The 17,316-nt window shown below is 42.7% G+C and overlaps 1 protein-coding gene across 1 annotated transcript in view; it reads left to right on the plus strand.

Annotated features, from left to right (window-relative positions):
* The window catches only part of erfl3 (Ets2 repressor factor like 3), a 44,660-nt gene extending 31,406 nt beyond the window's left edge, over positions 1-13,254 (plus strand). The window contains exons 3-5 of the mRNA XM_026317462.1: positions 7,356-7,471; positions 7,620-8,782; positions 8,995-13,254. Coding sequence (XP_026173247.1) covers positions 7,356-7,471; positions 7,620-8,782; positions 8,995-9,663 — 1,948 coding nt within the window. The 3' untranslated portion in view covers positions 9,664-13,254. The remainder of the gene's footprint in view (positions 1-7,355; positions 7,472-7,619; positions 8,783-8,994) is intronic.
* Positions 13,255-17,316: the final 4,062 nt, after the last annotated feature.

Consider the following 17,316-nt stretch of genomic DNA (forward strand, 5'->3'; position numbering starts at 1 on the left):
CACTAATAGCACTTAAAGTAAGTCTATAATACTGTTGCAAGACTGACCCTGGCCACATGCCTTCACACAGTATTGACCTGGACTAGTTTAGCTACTGCTATTCTCCAAGTAGAGTTACAACACTGATCCATTTGGCCTTTGCACCTTTTGGTTGAAGCAACGTCATTGGATACCAGCTTAGATAAGCCCATTAACATGTTTTGGTAGTGACCCTAACCTCAACTTCAGGACTTCATATAGGAAAAAATGTGTAGGTTCACCTTTTGCTTAATATTTATTTATGCTTTGTGGGTAGATATGTCTGGTTGTTGATTCATAATGTTAGTTAATGCCAGATTATATGATTTGATTTGGGTTGTTTTCTTTACAAGCTGCTTTGAAGAAGTACTTTAGTGCCTGTTGAGTTTTCCTCTGGTTGGATTTGTTTCCTAAGTAAGAGATAAATCAAACGGACTGTCGATAACACTGCTTCAAGACCAACAAAATAGCTGTGTATTAAAATGAGGAGAAGTCCAACAAAGTAGATCAAATCTGACCTATGTAACAGATACTTTCAATCATGTTTGTGCTTTTGGGTTTATGTTGCATTAACTGACTTTTTTTATTTTAGAATAAACAGATAAAAGATGTATGTAGTCAGTACTGGGATCTTTGCAATGAATACCCTCAACTCATTAAAGTTCAGTATTACAGACATAACAATATCCCCGAGGAACTCTTCTCAGATGATAACGGCAGTATGTATGCCATCTTATTCACTGGCTTGTGTCTCCAGCTTGTTGTTTACAGCAAATCAGGGCCAAGATTAGGATAAGTACTCTAAAGAAAGCCACACAGGTCATTGAAAGAGGGAAATGCATTGAATTACACGGCTTACAGTGTGTGCACTATTTAGATTAAGATAATGTCTGCTACAGATGGGATCCTATCGGGGACAGAAGGAATTAATACAGACTGCAAAGTGTGCCTACATGTGACACCACATACACAAGCAGGTCATTCATAGTCAGAGTCTGGATTTACAATTTGTGAATTAAAGAGAAAAAAGAATGTGGATGGTGACCAGGCAGTGTATTTATGGCATGTCCATCCTCTAGAGCTGTAACAGATTTGGAGCTTAGGCTGCAGTAAGTGTTTATTTATAGCGATTCTTAGTGCTCTCTGATGGACCGGCCTTAGAGGCTGATTATCAACAAGTTTTCAACACAGGAGTTTCCCCTCTGGCAGTGCAGTGTCCTCAGCCACCCTCCTACAGCCAGGTTGTCTCCTCTTTGCCTATAAATCGAGTGAGAAGGACAGCCTAGAAAACAACACACGTATGTGTTACACCCACATCACTACCATCACCTGATGTGACACCAGAGCTGTCATCAGTCCCTTCGCCAACACTGGAAATGAAGCCTCTCAAGACACACATCAGTAGTAATGTGGCAGTAGGATTAATGGCACTAAAGATTAATGAAGTTATAAAAGAGAGACACAAATGCTCTTGTGCATGGTAACAGTCCCCATATGGAGCAGACTGTTGGAGAACAGGCCACCTTGTGCCCTTCATATGGAGAAAACCTGGAGTCTGCTAATAATGGAGACCACACTTAGCATGTGGCAATTAGAATACACAAACATGCTCTCATGCTTGAAAAGGCATGTCTGTTTTGAAGTGTTTTTTTATCACTTAGCCTTTGTAATTATTATTTTTACCTCTACTATCTTATTCTTTCCTGTCTGCCATGCACATGGTGGAAATTCCCTAATCAGTGCTTCTGTATTGTGTGTGGACTTGGTATGTGTCGGCTTTCCGTTGAGGGGACACAGCCACAGTCCATGCGTCATCTTGGTCTCCCGCTCCCACGGCCGCTGTGAAAGTCCCACTCCTATTGGGAGGATTATAGTCACACTGTGCAAGTGTGTGTTTATGTCCAAAAATGTCTTGTTTTTTTAATTTATTACTGAATTATTTTGGTTTGTTGTAGCTGATTACACGTTTGATTCTGTGTAATAAGACAAACAAACAAAGTCATGTATTATTAATATTAAAAGCTGTTGCTGTTGTCCAGTGTGTCAGGTCCTGTTCACGTCATGTTCATCTTCTGCTTCGATACTCTTCAAGTTTTGAGGTCAGTGCTGTTTGACATTTTTGGTGCCAGTAATGAATAAAAGAAGGGACAGTCTTTACCCTTAAGCCGAATTTTGATTTTGAGACATCATTTGTTAGGGCAAGGCAGTAAACATGTCTGTAATGCAAACGCCAAGTCTTCATCCCTCCTTCTGATTCCTTGCACCATCATCTTTCTCTCATAAGTGTGTGCTGATACACAAAGGAGAGGAGGGGTAATAAAGCCTGTTGCCAATCAGTCATTGCAGAGCGCCGACTTAATGAGTGTCATTATGCTAAGAGGTCCCAGCTCTTCGAGACCTCCAGGCTCCAATGTCCTCCAGTCAACAGTAGGCACTTTCTCCATTGCTATGGTCAGAGGTCAGGGGGACTGCCACGCACAGCTGGCAAAGATTAACAACGCACCACATGTGTGCATTCACATACACAAATGCACCATTGTACATATGCTATAGCTTGTGCAAGCTTGCTTGCACACGTTTGGAGTATTTGCTTCATTTCCAATGTTTGTTCAGTTTCTTGTTACCAACCATTTTTATTATATACTACAACCACATTTTTAAGTTCACTGTCCCTTTTTCGCCCTGAAATACTATAGCAGTTTTTAACTGCTGCACAAAAAGTGGTTCTAATGTATATTTAGAAGTAACTTTAGTGATCACATCCACAGAACATGCTGCAGGAAATACTGCTGCATAGGCACACAGTGTTGCTCACCTAGCTGGCTGGGCCTGTTTGTGGGTCAGAAGGCCTCTCACTACAGCAGCATATTGTGTGGAAACACCCAGGGCCAGAGGGAAAGTGTAGGGAGCACCCGGGGACAGTACTACTGCATGACTTTGTGTTCAACATATGCTTGTGTGTATTGTACTCTTTTGTCTCTATCTGCAGCATCTATGTGTTCATGCACATTGTGTGTTTGCCATTGTTCCTGACAGAATGAGGCCTTTATTTTATATGAGGGCAGGATGGACAAGAGCTGTGCACTCATATGCACACACACACACACACAGACACACACACATACGTGCTGAAGTCCATATTTTTACTGCAAGAACATGTGATCAACCTAATGACACTTTCACCAGATCCTCCACTTTACACACAAAGACATCACCTTCACAGAGCATGTGACATCTTGTCTAATCATAACCCCAGCCCAGCCCAGCCCAGCCCAGCCCACATGCCTACACAAACTCATTTTATTTCCTTTTTAACACAGTAAACACTTGTCAAACCTGACTCGACACACACTTGTGAGTGTGCGCTGCTGGTGTGCGTATGTGTGTGTGCGCGCGTGTGTGCGCATGTGTGTAGAGGAGGATCTAGCTGGGATGTGTGTGTCAGCCAACACTGACGAAAGAGGCAGAAAATAAACATGGGGCTCATGGGGAGTATTGTAATCCCAACTTCCTGTCACAGTCAGCGCCTATTTACAGCCCAACAATGGACAACACACAGCCTGTGCACACACACACACACACACAAGCAGGTTGGTTCAATTCATTTTAGTGTGTATATACATGTGTATGTGTAGCGGTACTGAAATAGGCTGGTGACCATATACACTTATATTTATAATACTATACAAAATGTTGACCCTATCTGATAGATCTTTTGTACTTTACAATCTGAACTATTTACACTTAGTTCCCACTTAGTTGTTTTTTTTAATAATTTTTTTTTACATTTCTCATTCTGCGTCAAACCATAATACTCTTTTGAATACTGACTGAAAATTGTCTGTTCGCATCATCAAATGTCAAGCCCAGATATTTCCTGTTTCAGGCATAATTTGTTTTGTAGCAGTTCCAACCAAATTATTCTACCTGGACTAATTGCTGAGCTAATAGAGTATGGCAACTTCATTGAAAAAATAAGTTCAACAAGACAATAGACATATTGTAATAAAATAGACCATCCTCTAGTCAATTAATTAACTAATTACTGCAGCTCTGGTTTTAATAACTCAAGTACTGTATTAATGTCAGGATAAAAAACATCAAATAATGCACTAGAGAAAAATAATATTGTGCAGATGGTTTGAACCTGGTTAAAGTGCTGGTTTTAAATTGAGTTCCTGCACTCTGGAGTTTCTCTATATCTCTGCTTTGATCATGTTTTGGACCACAGCATGTCTTTGTAATCACAGCTTAATCCCTGGCCTAGAATCACACACAGTAACAACTGAGTTGATAAAAAGCCTCCCCTCTGTTTCCCTGAAGGCTTTGCCTAAATCCATACTCCTATTGATTGTTCAATCTACGCTTTTGGTTTAACAGAGAGCAGTATAAAGGAGCATCTCCTGGACAACACGTTCTGGGGCTATGTGGGGGCAACATGGTTGAGTATGCCTGAATGAAATGACAGTTACACGGTCAGGATATGGGAGGGGTGTGTGTGTATGTGTACTCTTATGTGTATGTAAGGCGAGTGTGGTGGGCAGCTAAACACAGGCACTCAAAGAATCTCTTTCTTCTCTTTTGAAGTGAGTTCAAATGCTCTTCAAAGACTGTCTGCCCGTATGACGGCTCAGGAGGAGGGGGCATGGAGAAAGAATGGGTGACCATGTACTCTAAACAGAACTTGAGTTGCCCTCAGATAGGATTACAGAAAGTTGTTGTCTCCTTTCAAATATGCATTTCAGCATTTGGTGTATTAATCCTAACAGCATGTGTGCAGGCAAGCGCACACAAAATTTTAGTTGACTATGTTTCCTACCAGCTGACTGCCACAAGTCAGTGTCTGTCAGATGTGTCAACACTGATATTATCGGTCTTTAATGACACCAGTTATCATTAATGCTGCCTAATGCATTATCCTGAAGTAAAAACTCCCTCAATGAATGTTATAATGTTCTGTTGTGACTAGAGAGATTCTTAATAGAACTTTTTAAGAGTGACAAAGTCCCTATGACCCAATTAGTTTTCTATGGGATCCAAGCAGGATTGAGCAGCACCACAGTAAAACTCAAAAAATGGAGCTTTGAATAACATTTGGATGGAGGCTCCACAGTCATTTTGTCCAGAGAATGTTGATGGAGAAGTCCTTTGGATCCCTCTTTTGGCTTAATTACACACAACACTGAGGTGCTGCTTGGCACAAAGTCACATCAGTCATAGTAGAACATTGTAGGCCATTTATTTACACACTGTCTACTAACAAGCATGCTACTCACAAGCCATGAGTGCAGTGTCACACAGTTTGTTTGCTTTCAGTGGGCCTTGAGGGGTAGGAACACATTAGTCTGCAGCCAGTTTAATAGGCTGGCTGTACCTATTAGCTGGCAACTGCTTTATTTATTGTATTGTAGTGTGATTAAGAACAGATAAAAGTGCAGTCAGTATGTAAATGAATTTTTGCTCAATTTAGGGTTTACAATGATGCTGCACGATATATGTAATTAATTAATTTGTTTTCAGCCCTTGTAATCCCTGTTTATATTGGACCTTCATGTGGACCACAGTACTGATGACTTTTTCTATCATCGGCTAATTTGATCACAGTCCTGTTGTGGTTTTAATTCCGCTTGACTTCCTGCCTGTCGCTTGTCTGTCCATCCCCTCAACCCTAACAGCTTCTCTCGCCTCCTTCCTGGCCCTTGTGAGTATCTCCCCCTGAGCAGAAATTACATGCATCTTTGTGCCAGGCATAAACAGTGTTTTCAACAGTGCAGGCCTGTCCTGTCTCCCTGATTCTCCCTCTCTCTCACCCTCAACCCATCGCCTCAGGGGGTGTGTGGGGTGAGGTGGATTGATGAGAGAAAAGGAGAGAGAGAGATATCAGTAGGATAAAGAGGGGGGGGGGGTTAAAGAAACAAGTGAAAAAGAGCAACAGTAGAGCAACAGTCTGTTCCCAGAGCAAAAACAGCCTAACAAATCTGTGTAATAAGCATAATAGGGGGGGGGGGGGGCAGACACTCAAACACATGCACACACACACACACACACACACACACTGCCGTCTGGGTAACTACCATTCAGTATAATGACAGTCAATGGGCTCTGATTAACTCAGCATTACCTTCATACCCTGAAGACCCTGTCTTTGCCAGCAGACTTCACTTAACTTGTGCCAGCAGACACATGCTAGAGGAAAAGAAAGGAGAACCTGGTATTATAAAAACAGGTAGGCATGCAGACATGATGCCTACCTGTGTTTAGTAGCCAGGGGTAATTTTGAAAGGACAGGAGGTAGGTTTGGTGAGCAGGGTGCACAAGTTCACTAATGGATAAACACACCGCATCAAGTCCTTTCTTCTTCTTTATCTCTTCCTCTTTCCTTCACTCTGTCTCCCTTACTGTATGAGGGTTGGCAGCCAGGGATCTAGAGGTTACATAAAGTGGATGTGGATCTGGGGAAGAAAGCAGAGAGATGTTACATAAAGAGCTGTAGCTGGACAAAGGTTAATAAAAATGGAGCCTTGTACTGTAGGCAGGAGCCATGGGAGAGAAAGAGCTTGAAAAAACACAGAGAATGGCCATTACATAAACAGATAAAGATGGGGTGAATTATTGGTGGCTTTGGTGTTACATAAAGAGATGGGTCCATCTAGAAAAATAAATGACAGAATGTGTGGGTGTGCGTAACACTTATCTGACTATACCTGAACTTAAAGGACCCCAAAAAGATGTTTTGTTTTTTTCTTCTAATCTTCATCTTGTTTTAGACGGACATAGACAAACAAGTAACACACACCTGTCAAACGTGCATACAGCTGCTCACATTACAATCCATGGAGGCTCAGAGTAGCCTAATGCTGTGCTAACGCTTCCTAATTGTTTGTTTAAACCTGTTCACAGCATCACTGCACCACACCTCAATCCATCCTCTGTTACTCATCTATTTTGTCTCTCCCCTGACCCCTTTCTACCGCCCTTTCCTCCTCAACCCTCCCCCCCATTTGTGGGTCTGCTTTGTGCAAATGTCATACAACACTCTGTAATATCTATCATTAGAGGGGTGGGGGTACATGAAAGACTCGTGCTTATTAAAGAGTGTGCAAGCTCATCTGTCATAGTCTCAACAACTTCGGGAACAAAATAATATTTTAAAAGGAGATACAGATTTTAAATCAAATGTCTGTGCTGTTAAAAAGCCAATTTTACTATTTCTTGGTGGGTTATTTAACCCTGAAACGTGTATTTGTATTTGTCTTTACATGCAAAAGATATGTTACTATAATGCCTTTTTTAAAATTTATTAAAATTATGCCTGTTTTGTGCTTTTTTCCCCCCAGATATTACTATAACAAGAGGATCCTTCATAAGACCAAAGGCAAGCGGTTCACCTATAAGTTCAACTTCAATAAACTGGTTTTGGTCAACTACCCGTTCATCGACATGGGCTCAACTGGTAAGCCATGACAGTCAAGCACTCTGTGTGCACGTGTAATAGGAAGCATGATTATTTAGGATTACACCAAAGAACGTTATACATTATTTCAGTATATATATATATATATATTTTTCTTCTTCTCTGTTCTTTGCCTTCATGCTTTCAGGAAGCAGCGTTCCTCAGAGTGCCCCTCCTGTCCCCACTGGTGCAGGGACGCACTTCAGATTTCCTCCTTCCACACCCTCTGAAGTCCTCTCACCCAATGAGGACCTACGCAGCCCTGGTGGCATGTTCAGCTCAGTGGCTCGACGAATGGCCCGTGGCTCTGTTAGCGATTGCAGTGATGGCACGTCGGTCAATTCTGAGATTGAGGAAGGCAACACAGGAGCAGGAGAGGAGAGGGGAGAGAGGGGTGTGAGCGGAGGAGGAGGAGGAGGACCTGGGGGTGGAGGAGGGGGCTACCGGAGTATCATCCATCCCCGTCTGTCTCATGAAACCTTGTTCCGCATGTATGGAGGACCAGGTAACCCAGCGGGGCACCCAGGCTCACGTAGCCATACAGGGCATCGCATTCACCCAGAGCCCCTGTCCCCCTTCCCAGTTTCCCCTCTGCCAGGGCCTGGAGGAGCTGGTCTCTTAGCTCCTCCTCTGTCTCCAGCACTGTCCATGACTCCAACATCTCACCTCCCCTACACTCCCTCACCCACGCTGTCACCCATGTTAGGCTCCCACTTCTCCTTCAACCCAGAGGACATGAAGCGCTACCTGCAGGCCCACACCCAGTCAGTGTACAACTACGGCCTCAGCCCCAGAGCTTTCCTCCAGTATCCCAACATTGTCATCCCTCAGCCCCACCGGCCTACTGCAGACAAGGCTGGTCTGAGTGCAGAGAGAGGAGCAGCCGAAAGGGCAGAAAGAGCCGCAACAGCAGGGGGAGGGGAGAGGGGAGGAGAGCGGCATCACCATCCGTCTCTGGCTCACTCTGCCCATCACCACCCGCATCCACCTCACTCTGCCCACCCTCACCCCCATTCCCATCCCATGCATCACCCACTTCACTTGGGTGAGGAGCCCCCACACATGTCTCCTTTCAAGTTTAAGCTACAGCCACCACCACTGGGCAGGAAACAGAGGGATGGGCAAAGCCAAACTAAAGCCAGACAAAGCTCACTGTCCTCAGGCTCAGGATCTGGATCCATGTCATCTACCTCTGGCTTGGGCTCCTCGCTGTCATTTGGCAGCGATCTGAGCTCAGCCAGTGGCTCAGGCCTCATCTCTGCCTCTTCCTCAACACAGTCTCTAAACAGTGCTGGACTGCCCAAGATAAAGGTGAGAGAAACAGGTCCACATTTAATCTAGTTGGTCTTAAAGTAAACTTGTTTTTGGTAAAGCTACATCTTGAGTAATTAAAATGGGCTTCAGTGGTTGTCAGTATTTCTTAAAAATATTGCTGAACAAAAATTTCAGTGAGTTTCTTCATTTTCAGTTTTTCTCTTGAGTTCAGTCTTTTCTTTATCCTCTTTTTTAACATGACTGTCCAGGTTGAGCCCATCTCTGATGTAGAGTCAGAGGAAGAGGTGGAGGTGACTGATATTAGTGATGAAGACCCAGATGAAAGAGATGAAGAGTTTGAGCTGTTCTCCCATCGCCACTCCAGAGCACCTGACCACCACCGCCTTGCTAATGGCACAGTTGCACCCCACCATCAACCCCACCCTGATGAGGATCTGGACGAGGACGTCTTTAAGGCCCCTGCTCCACCTCCACCTGGCCTGATGCCCTTCTTCACCTCACAACACACACACTCCAATGCGCAACGCGGACTGCCTACTCTCAAGAGTGAACCCACTGAGCCAGGGGACAGCAACACGCCCCCACCTCAGACTGGCTTGGCAGGAACTCCACAGACCAAGTGCATCCCACTTAAGTTGCGCTTCAAGAGGCGCTGGAGCGAAGACCAGCGCATGGAGGCCTCACAGGAAGAGTCAGATGACAAGAAAGTACGACCTGAGGAAGAGAGGGAAAGAGATAGGCAAAGTAATGGACGAATGGAGATGGATGAGGATGGGACAGGCAGCGGAGAAGGGGACAGTCCTCCCCCTCTGGCATATGAGGGCTCTTTAGCCACACCCTTGGCCTCACACCGGAGGGTGAGTGCCGAGCTGCATCGTGCCACTGCACAGCTGTCTCTGGAGAACAAAGACTGCTGATGAGAGACACAGCCAAAACACTACTACTTCGGTAGCACGGGAAGTGGTACAGGAGTATGTAAATGTTTCATTTGCAATCCCTCTCCCACACTGACAAACTTGATTCCTGAAACCTCCAGTGAACTGAGAGCCTAGTCCATCACACACACATATAAAACTAACACCTCAAAGACAGCCTGACTCTTGTGGTGTCAGATGCCCCAAAATTTCTGTCTGGATCAGGGCTCTTCTGGGACACATTTTTTGGGAGGAGGGACTCACTGAAAGTTAGCCCTCCCAGGCACAGTGACTGGGTCAAGGCTTAAACCAGTGGCTGGCTCCCTTATGGAACTTGACCCCAAGTTCACCTCCCACCTGGCCAGTGAAGGTCCAGATTCCCTGTCCCAGTAGCACAGCTCCCACTTTTGGCCTCCACCATTAGGATCAGCAGCCAGTCAACACTTTCCTCAGGGGACACACACTCCCTTACAGCCCAGCAACACACCTACAATGGTGATGTGCACACTCTCTCGTATGCTACCTTTTCTATAAGGGACTTTGATAAGTGCCTGTACCTAAAACCCAGTCCTGAAGTCATATGGAAGCAAGCAAAGAAGAGAGGGTGATAGGGAGGAGGACTACTTTTGATTATCATCTTTTAACTAATAAAACTCTTGTCAGATTTGAAAAATCATACAAAGGAAAGTGTCTCTAAGACTGAAGAGTGGGGCTGTTGGGTGTTGTCTGACTGACTCCTAAACCTGGCCCACTCCACTCAGGGAAGCCTATTGCTGTATGTTTATGGGATTCATGCACACACACACACACACACACACACACACACACACACACACACACACACACACACACACACACACAAATCCAGCCAAACGTGAATAGGACTTGGGAACTGTGGACACTGTTTACTGTCCACTGCAACAAGACCATAGAGATTCATATGAACTCATACACAGACATTGACTTTTTGGCAAACTTCTCTCAGAGCTTTTGACTTTTGTATAACCTTCCTTTCGTCTCTCTCCTGTCCTGCCCCTCTTTCTCTTGCGGGCCACCTATGGAAAGATCACGACTCCCCTCACATAAATATTTTAACCCTAGGGAGATATGAGAAGGTAAATAAGGAGAATGACGAAGAGCTGCTGAAGGGGACCACAAGTGGAAGACAGCAGGGGGAGAAGGATTTGAGGGGCCTCCAGTAACTGTTAACTAGCCTTCTCATCACACCTAACATGGCTTGTATACTGAAAATTGTTTCCCTCAAGCCCCAGCAGCACAGAATCCTAGTTCACCAGCTAAAGCTCCTCTAACAATCATAGATAGTGTTGAACTAAACCAGCATAGATGTACACACATACACACACAAACATGCACAACACTGCCTTTAGCTCTTAAACATGCTCCCTCTCTCTGTCTGGACTTCCAACTCCCCCTGTAGTGGCGTCATCCTCAGGTCCTAAGTGTGTGTGGTAGAAAGCTGGGCCTGTTAACTACACGATTGTGAGAGCCTCAGAGAGCAGGGAACACAGACACACACACACACACAGACACACACACACTGCCTCTCTATGCCTTGTTTTTATAGCATGTACAAAAGTGCAAACTGAGCTCTAATAACACACATACAGACTATATCTTTATATATTCTAAATGAAATTATTGAAGAAAAGTGAGATTTTAAAAAGCATTTTAATGACATGATTGATTCAGGATTTTTTGTAAGTGGATTATTTGAGTGGTAGGATGTGTGCCACTCACTAGGTAATATGGTATGGAGGGTGGGTGGACAGAAAGAAAGGTTTGGGGGGGGGGTCTAGGTTTTTCTTGTATATTTGTTTCATAGGTAAACAAACCTGAAAAAAACAGCACAGGCCAGTCTACCAGCAAAAAAGACAACTCCACTGCAGACTGCTGATGATTCAGATGTGTGGTTGACTGTGCTATTCAATTCATTTGCAGTAGCTTGCCCTTTCAGCGTGCAGCACTGTGCTTTTTCCTGTCTGTACAGTCTAGTGAGGTTCAGTGGGGTTCTTCCCAGCCTGAGCTGTTATGGCCTAAGGCCACCTCTCCTGGCCCTGTGTGTGTGTGTGTGTGTGTGTGTGTGTGTGTGGGTGGGTGTGCTCAAGAGTTAGCTCATGGGTTATTAGTGAAGTAGTAATCCTGTCTTTTCTCTTATTCCAGTTAGTATAATGCTTCTGGGTTTGCAGCAGCTTTGACTTGGAGCAAGAAAGACAGAGGATAGTTGACGGGTAAATCATTAGCCTGAAAAAGTCAGGGCCTGTAAGGCCCTGCCCAGAAACACCCTCTCCTCAAACTATGTACCTTCTCACATACACACACACACACACACACACCCACACACACATTTGTGATTATGTTTGAACATCCTGGAGCTTTTCTTTTCTATGGCCAGGTCATCCAGGCATCTGATTGGTTAACTGAGCTGTTTTGACCAGTGAGTGGCCTGTCCCTGCCTGGCCAGTGAGAAGACAGATCTATAACAGAACTGTGAGATAGATGGCCTACAGGCAAGCTGTGTAGCTGAGCTGATTGAATTTCCTCATCAGACCTCTGTGGTCTGGACTGGAGCATGTCATAACACACACTCCCCCTCCCCCACCATGTCCTGTGTCTGTATTTGAACTGACAGCTGCCTTACTACTACTTTTTCATATCTCAGCAACAGATGAGGCATCAGTCTTACCTGCTTAGCACTCTTTCTGTCCTCTTTGTTTCTTTTTTGTTTCCTCACTCTATTTCAGGCATTGTCTGACTTCCTGCTAACTGTGGCGTGATCTGACTCAGTTGTGATATTGCAGGGTAAAAAGATTGATCAGTCTGACAGTAACACAGGCTCTCACTCATCCTGTGTCAAACAGCACAAAGGTTACATTTCTCTATCAAAGGAATAAAGGTTTCTATGTTTCTTTTTCTGATGTCAACATTGCTATTGATTATTGTTGTTGTTATTGTTCTCACTGGGTTATTTACCTCTCCACCTGGCATTATTATTATTCCATGGCTCCGTTAGCTGTTGCTTTTTATGTTGTGTATATCAATTTGGATGATGTGGAACCCCATAAACTCCATTCCCTGTTTAAAAGTTTCAGGCCCCCAACCATGAATCTTTTCCATCTTTAGTTTTTACAAATGTAATATAACTAAAATGTTTAATATTAATGTTGATGCTGACAGAGATGTAACATTGGTGACTGAGAGGGAAGAGCAGCAGCAAAGGATTTTATTTAGGGTCAGAGGGGAAGTGATTTTATCTTTTTTGTCACATAATATTTTTTATTTTATAATGTTACTTCTCTCTCTCTCTCTTGTATATTTTTTCTTTTTTTGGGGGGGGGGGGGTTGTATCATTTTAAAAGAAGAAAAAAGATGTGTATTGTTTTACTGTGTAAAGGTCTTTCTTCTCCTTTTTTCAGTCTTTTTCTTCCACCTCATCTCCCCCAAGCAGTTACATAACACTCAGATGGAGAGATGAGAGTTAATACCATGATGTAACATTGAATTTCTCCACTTCTTTCGTGTTTTTTTCCAAACTTGTAATTAAGATGTAATCAGGGTTAATTAAAACCAGTTAAAACCCAATATGAATATCACTTTTTGTTTATGCCTGTCTCTTTCATAAATCCATATTTATTAATGACATAATCAGACTAGAGTTTCTTACCATGTTATTTGTAAACAAAAAGATTAACCCCTGACTTTTTGTGGAGTCAACAATAAGCCGACAGTCATAAAGGCCTTGCATTTCAAGATCAGATTTAATTACAATGAAAACAAATGCAGAGGGAAGTAGCGTAAGGCAAAACTTTAAATTTTTAGTAAATATATGTAGCTACTAGTGGAGAAGATTGTTAAGGTCCATCAGCACATTTTTGCGGCAGGCCCCCGACCTCCCACGAGGCCAGCTAGCCTGGCTCAGTCAAAGGATATCAGGATTCACGTTGAACGCAACTTAAATAACCATGGTTCGTTGTTTAACGAATTCGTACAAAATTAATATAAGTATAAAAGTATATATACAATACTTGTATATAACAAAGTACATAAGCTACACAAATGATGTCGTTACCTTACTTCCTCACTGCTGGTTGCCAGGCAACGGCGCAGCAGCATGAAACAACCAGCATGAAACGGCAAATTATAATTTTTATAATTTTTTTTACATTTTAATAAACGACATATAGCATGTTAATGCGTGAGTTTGTAAGGAATTGCTAGATATATTTTTTATGTTTGGAAAGATATAGACTAGCAATTTTCCCCGTTACAGTCTTTGTTCTGGGTTAGCTAAGCTAACCGGTGGCTAGCTATAACCTGCTAGCCTAGTTAGCTTCTTTTTAGCTTGGAGCTAATGAACAGCTAACAGGTAAGTGACTTTATCGATGTCTTTTATTTAAGGCTTCGCCATTAAAATATGTAATTTTCCATCATGTCAGCCTATTGTCTTAGTGCACTGTAGCAAATGGATATAGTTAGCCTGTAACTTGGTTATCGCTTTCAAATGCAAAGCTGTTTTATTTGTTCCTCAAGGGGCAAGCTGTTCTCATAAGCTGGTTTTGCAGCCATACACATAAAATCAATCCAACACATAAAACCAATCTAAAAGTACAAGATTATATTTATGTAAACAATTGTTTAAAAAAGGCTTTGAAAAACTGGCAGAGACCTTCAAGCTGTAGAGCCCAAACGAAACTGCTCCTTTTGAATCAGTCATGTCATTTGAAAGTTTTTAACTGGAAGAGATTTTATCCTTATTCTTTATTCTCTCACGGATGAGTGGATGAAATGAACATACACACTCCTCTGCCATGATGCCGAGGCCTCTGAGGATACGTTTAGCTGTGATAAAGAAAAGTACTTTATCTGCACAGCTGCTGTCCACTCACCCACATAAGGCTCACCCATTTACCTTTTAACGTTACGTCAGTACTTGCTACCTTGTCTTGGGCGCACTTACCGTCACATACTGTATGTAAGAAGAGGGGGAGGGAAATAATTAATGGATTGCTGGCGAAGAGTTCTTGCACTTGAATAGCAGATGTTTTACTTTTGCCAGTAGCACTAAAATATATTTTCAAAAATATTTAACCGAATATTTTGTCGGGTTTTTTTTTTTTTTTTGCAATGAATCAATCCTCAGCACCCTTGTCTCCACATTGAAACAGTTATTGCTCAGTGTAATCATTCCTCCTCTCCATGCTGAATGTGAATGGGGCCACACTGTAAGAGATCAGGTACAAAAAGTCCTGTATTTATGAATAACTACGTTAAAATAGAGCAGGAGGCATTAGCAGGCTGAGTTTGTTGATTCAAATGGATGTCTTGCATATACAGCCTTTTCAATAATTGATGGGACAACAATGAAAAAAATTTTGTTCTGATGACTTTTCTAAACGTTGTTATTAATGGTTATTCAAATTTAGAGGAGAAAACCACTCTCTGATTGAACTTCTCAAAAATCATAGATCAGGACAAGCCAACTCTGCTCCTTGTGGACCACTGTCCTGCTTGTTTTCCAACTCTCCCTGGCCTACCTACTGCTGATTACCTGCATCAGGTGTGTTCAGTCAATCAGAAGCTAGCAGATACAAATTCACTTTGTCTTCCTCTCACTCCACCATCATGTGTAGTGGTAACATCCAGGCTTCTGACTAAATGAACTCACCTGATACAGGTAATCAGCAGTTGGTAGGACAGGGATAGCTGGAAATAACAGTGACCCTCGAGTTACATGGGTTGGTCAGCCTGACCTAGACATATTCAACCTGTGAGGACAGGTGCAGATGCTGTTCAGGTTGAGGGGTCACCAACTAAAAATACTGGGTATCCCTGCCTAAAAATGATTCACTGACACATAAGTGTCTGTGCTCCTGATATGTCAGTGTGTGGCATATGATTGGTACGAAACTGGGTATGACCTTGGGAAGCGGTCACTGAATGTGTGTGCAGTGATTCCTAACCCCTCACTGCCAACACAGCAGTCATCCAGGTGCTCCATTCACAGCAGAGGAGTGAAAGAGAGACAGACCACAGGAACCACTATGCTCTCTCACCTGTGCCGCATCCCTTTCCCTTTGCTTCCTCTGAGCGCCTGCTTTCGCAGAAACCTTGTGCAGAGCTGGCTCTGTGCTCCACATATAACCACAACCTATGCATTATGCACATACTGCACAGCAAGAAGCCTTTGTAAATACACACATACATAGTACTGTTGCATCCTCTGTGAGAGTTATGGTATGATGAAATACAGGAGGTATGCTAGTAAGTTTACCACATCCTCCACCATACAGAGAAATGCTGCACCACACAGGAATGAGGCGATTTCACTGCGACGGCACTTTATCACATGCAGCACAGACAAGTGTGTGCACATTGATGTGGTTTATTTGAAACTCTGGTACTTATTTTTCCTTTTTCTCCTTCCTTCCCGCCTTTCCGTTCAACCCACTTAATGCCAAATATCATTTTCATTTTTCTGTTACTCTTTGGCCTGATGATTAAAATGAGAAAGGCTTCATGAATTAGACCTGAATTGGTAATTTTTTTATCATTAAAGCAAATGAAGAGTTCACGTTGCGCCTTCATTTTGGTAATTTCATGTTGAATGTCTCCCCCTGTTGTTAGAATACTGTGGTGCATTATACAGCTTTAAGATGATTTAATGGCTGAGTGTTTTTTTTAATTGCAGGTGTGATGTGTACATTTAAAAAAGAGGAAAGGGATTTGAAGCTTATTTTTGTTTGGATTAATGCAATCTTTTTGTATTTACATCATTAAACATCAATGAGAAAAACGGGCAACATATATTAAACTTGACCTTATAAAATCTAACTGCGCAGTTCTGAGAAGATGATTTGACTTGTGTGTTTCAAAGAAAAATGTAGCTTTTTGGTCTAATACGAAGTAATACCACGGTGGCTCTGATTAAAAAAAGGTGATTAACTTATATGCATCTAAAATACTGTTATGAAACCATTTTTTTACACTATAAATCATAAACATATTGAAATGACCCTGGTTTAAAAAACTTTGGCAACCACTAATTCTCTAATGTCTCTAATATAGGCAGGAATCTGTCTGTCTAAGGATGCCTGTTCATGAGAATACTGTCTTCAGCTCCAGGTCATGATGTGGACCCTGAGGAACAGCTGAGTGGTGTAAAGTTACTGTGAAGAAGAATGCAATGAGCACAAGGGCCTACTGTTCTTTATACTGACGCTATAGATGGTGGACGCCTTTTTCAGCTATTTAGGGTCATGAAACAAATCCCATACAATAGCTTTTCATTCTTCAGATCAGGTCTACAAAACGAGAATGTTATACGAGACTGTCTACATTTCTTTTGTGGTGCTGTTCCTTTACTCAGGTTGGGTTTATCTCCAGCTTTAATCCCAGTGTGTGCTGGCATGATCAGCCCTAAATCCTTAACCATGCACAGTCTGAGACATTATTATAGTCCTAGCCGCTTCCACATTATAAGCTTTACGAACAGGCACAGATACAAAGATCCCCTCCATTACTTCATTTACACACTTTGATAGCTAAAATTTACTATAAGACTCTTTGCCTCTTATGTAATATTGCTTTTGTAGATATATCTATATTAGCCCTAGGTAAACTGTTATAGCTAAAAACCAA

Source organism: Mastacembelus armatus, chromosome 16 (genome assembly GCF_900324485.2).
Source record: "Mastacembelus armatus chromosome 16, fMasArm1.2, whole genome shotgun sequence".
Lineage (NCBI taxonomy): Eukaryota > Metazoa > Chordata > Actinopteri > Synbranchiformes > Mastacembelidae > Mastacembelus > Mastacembelus armatus.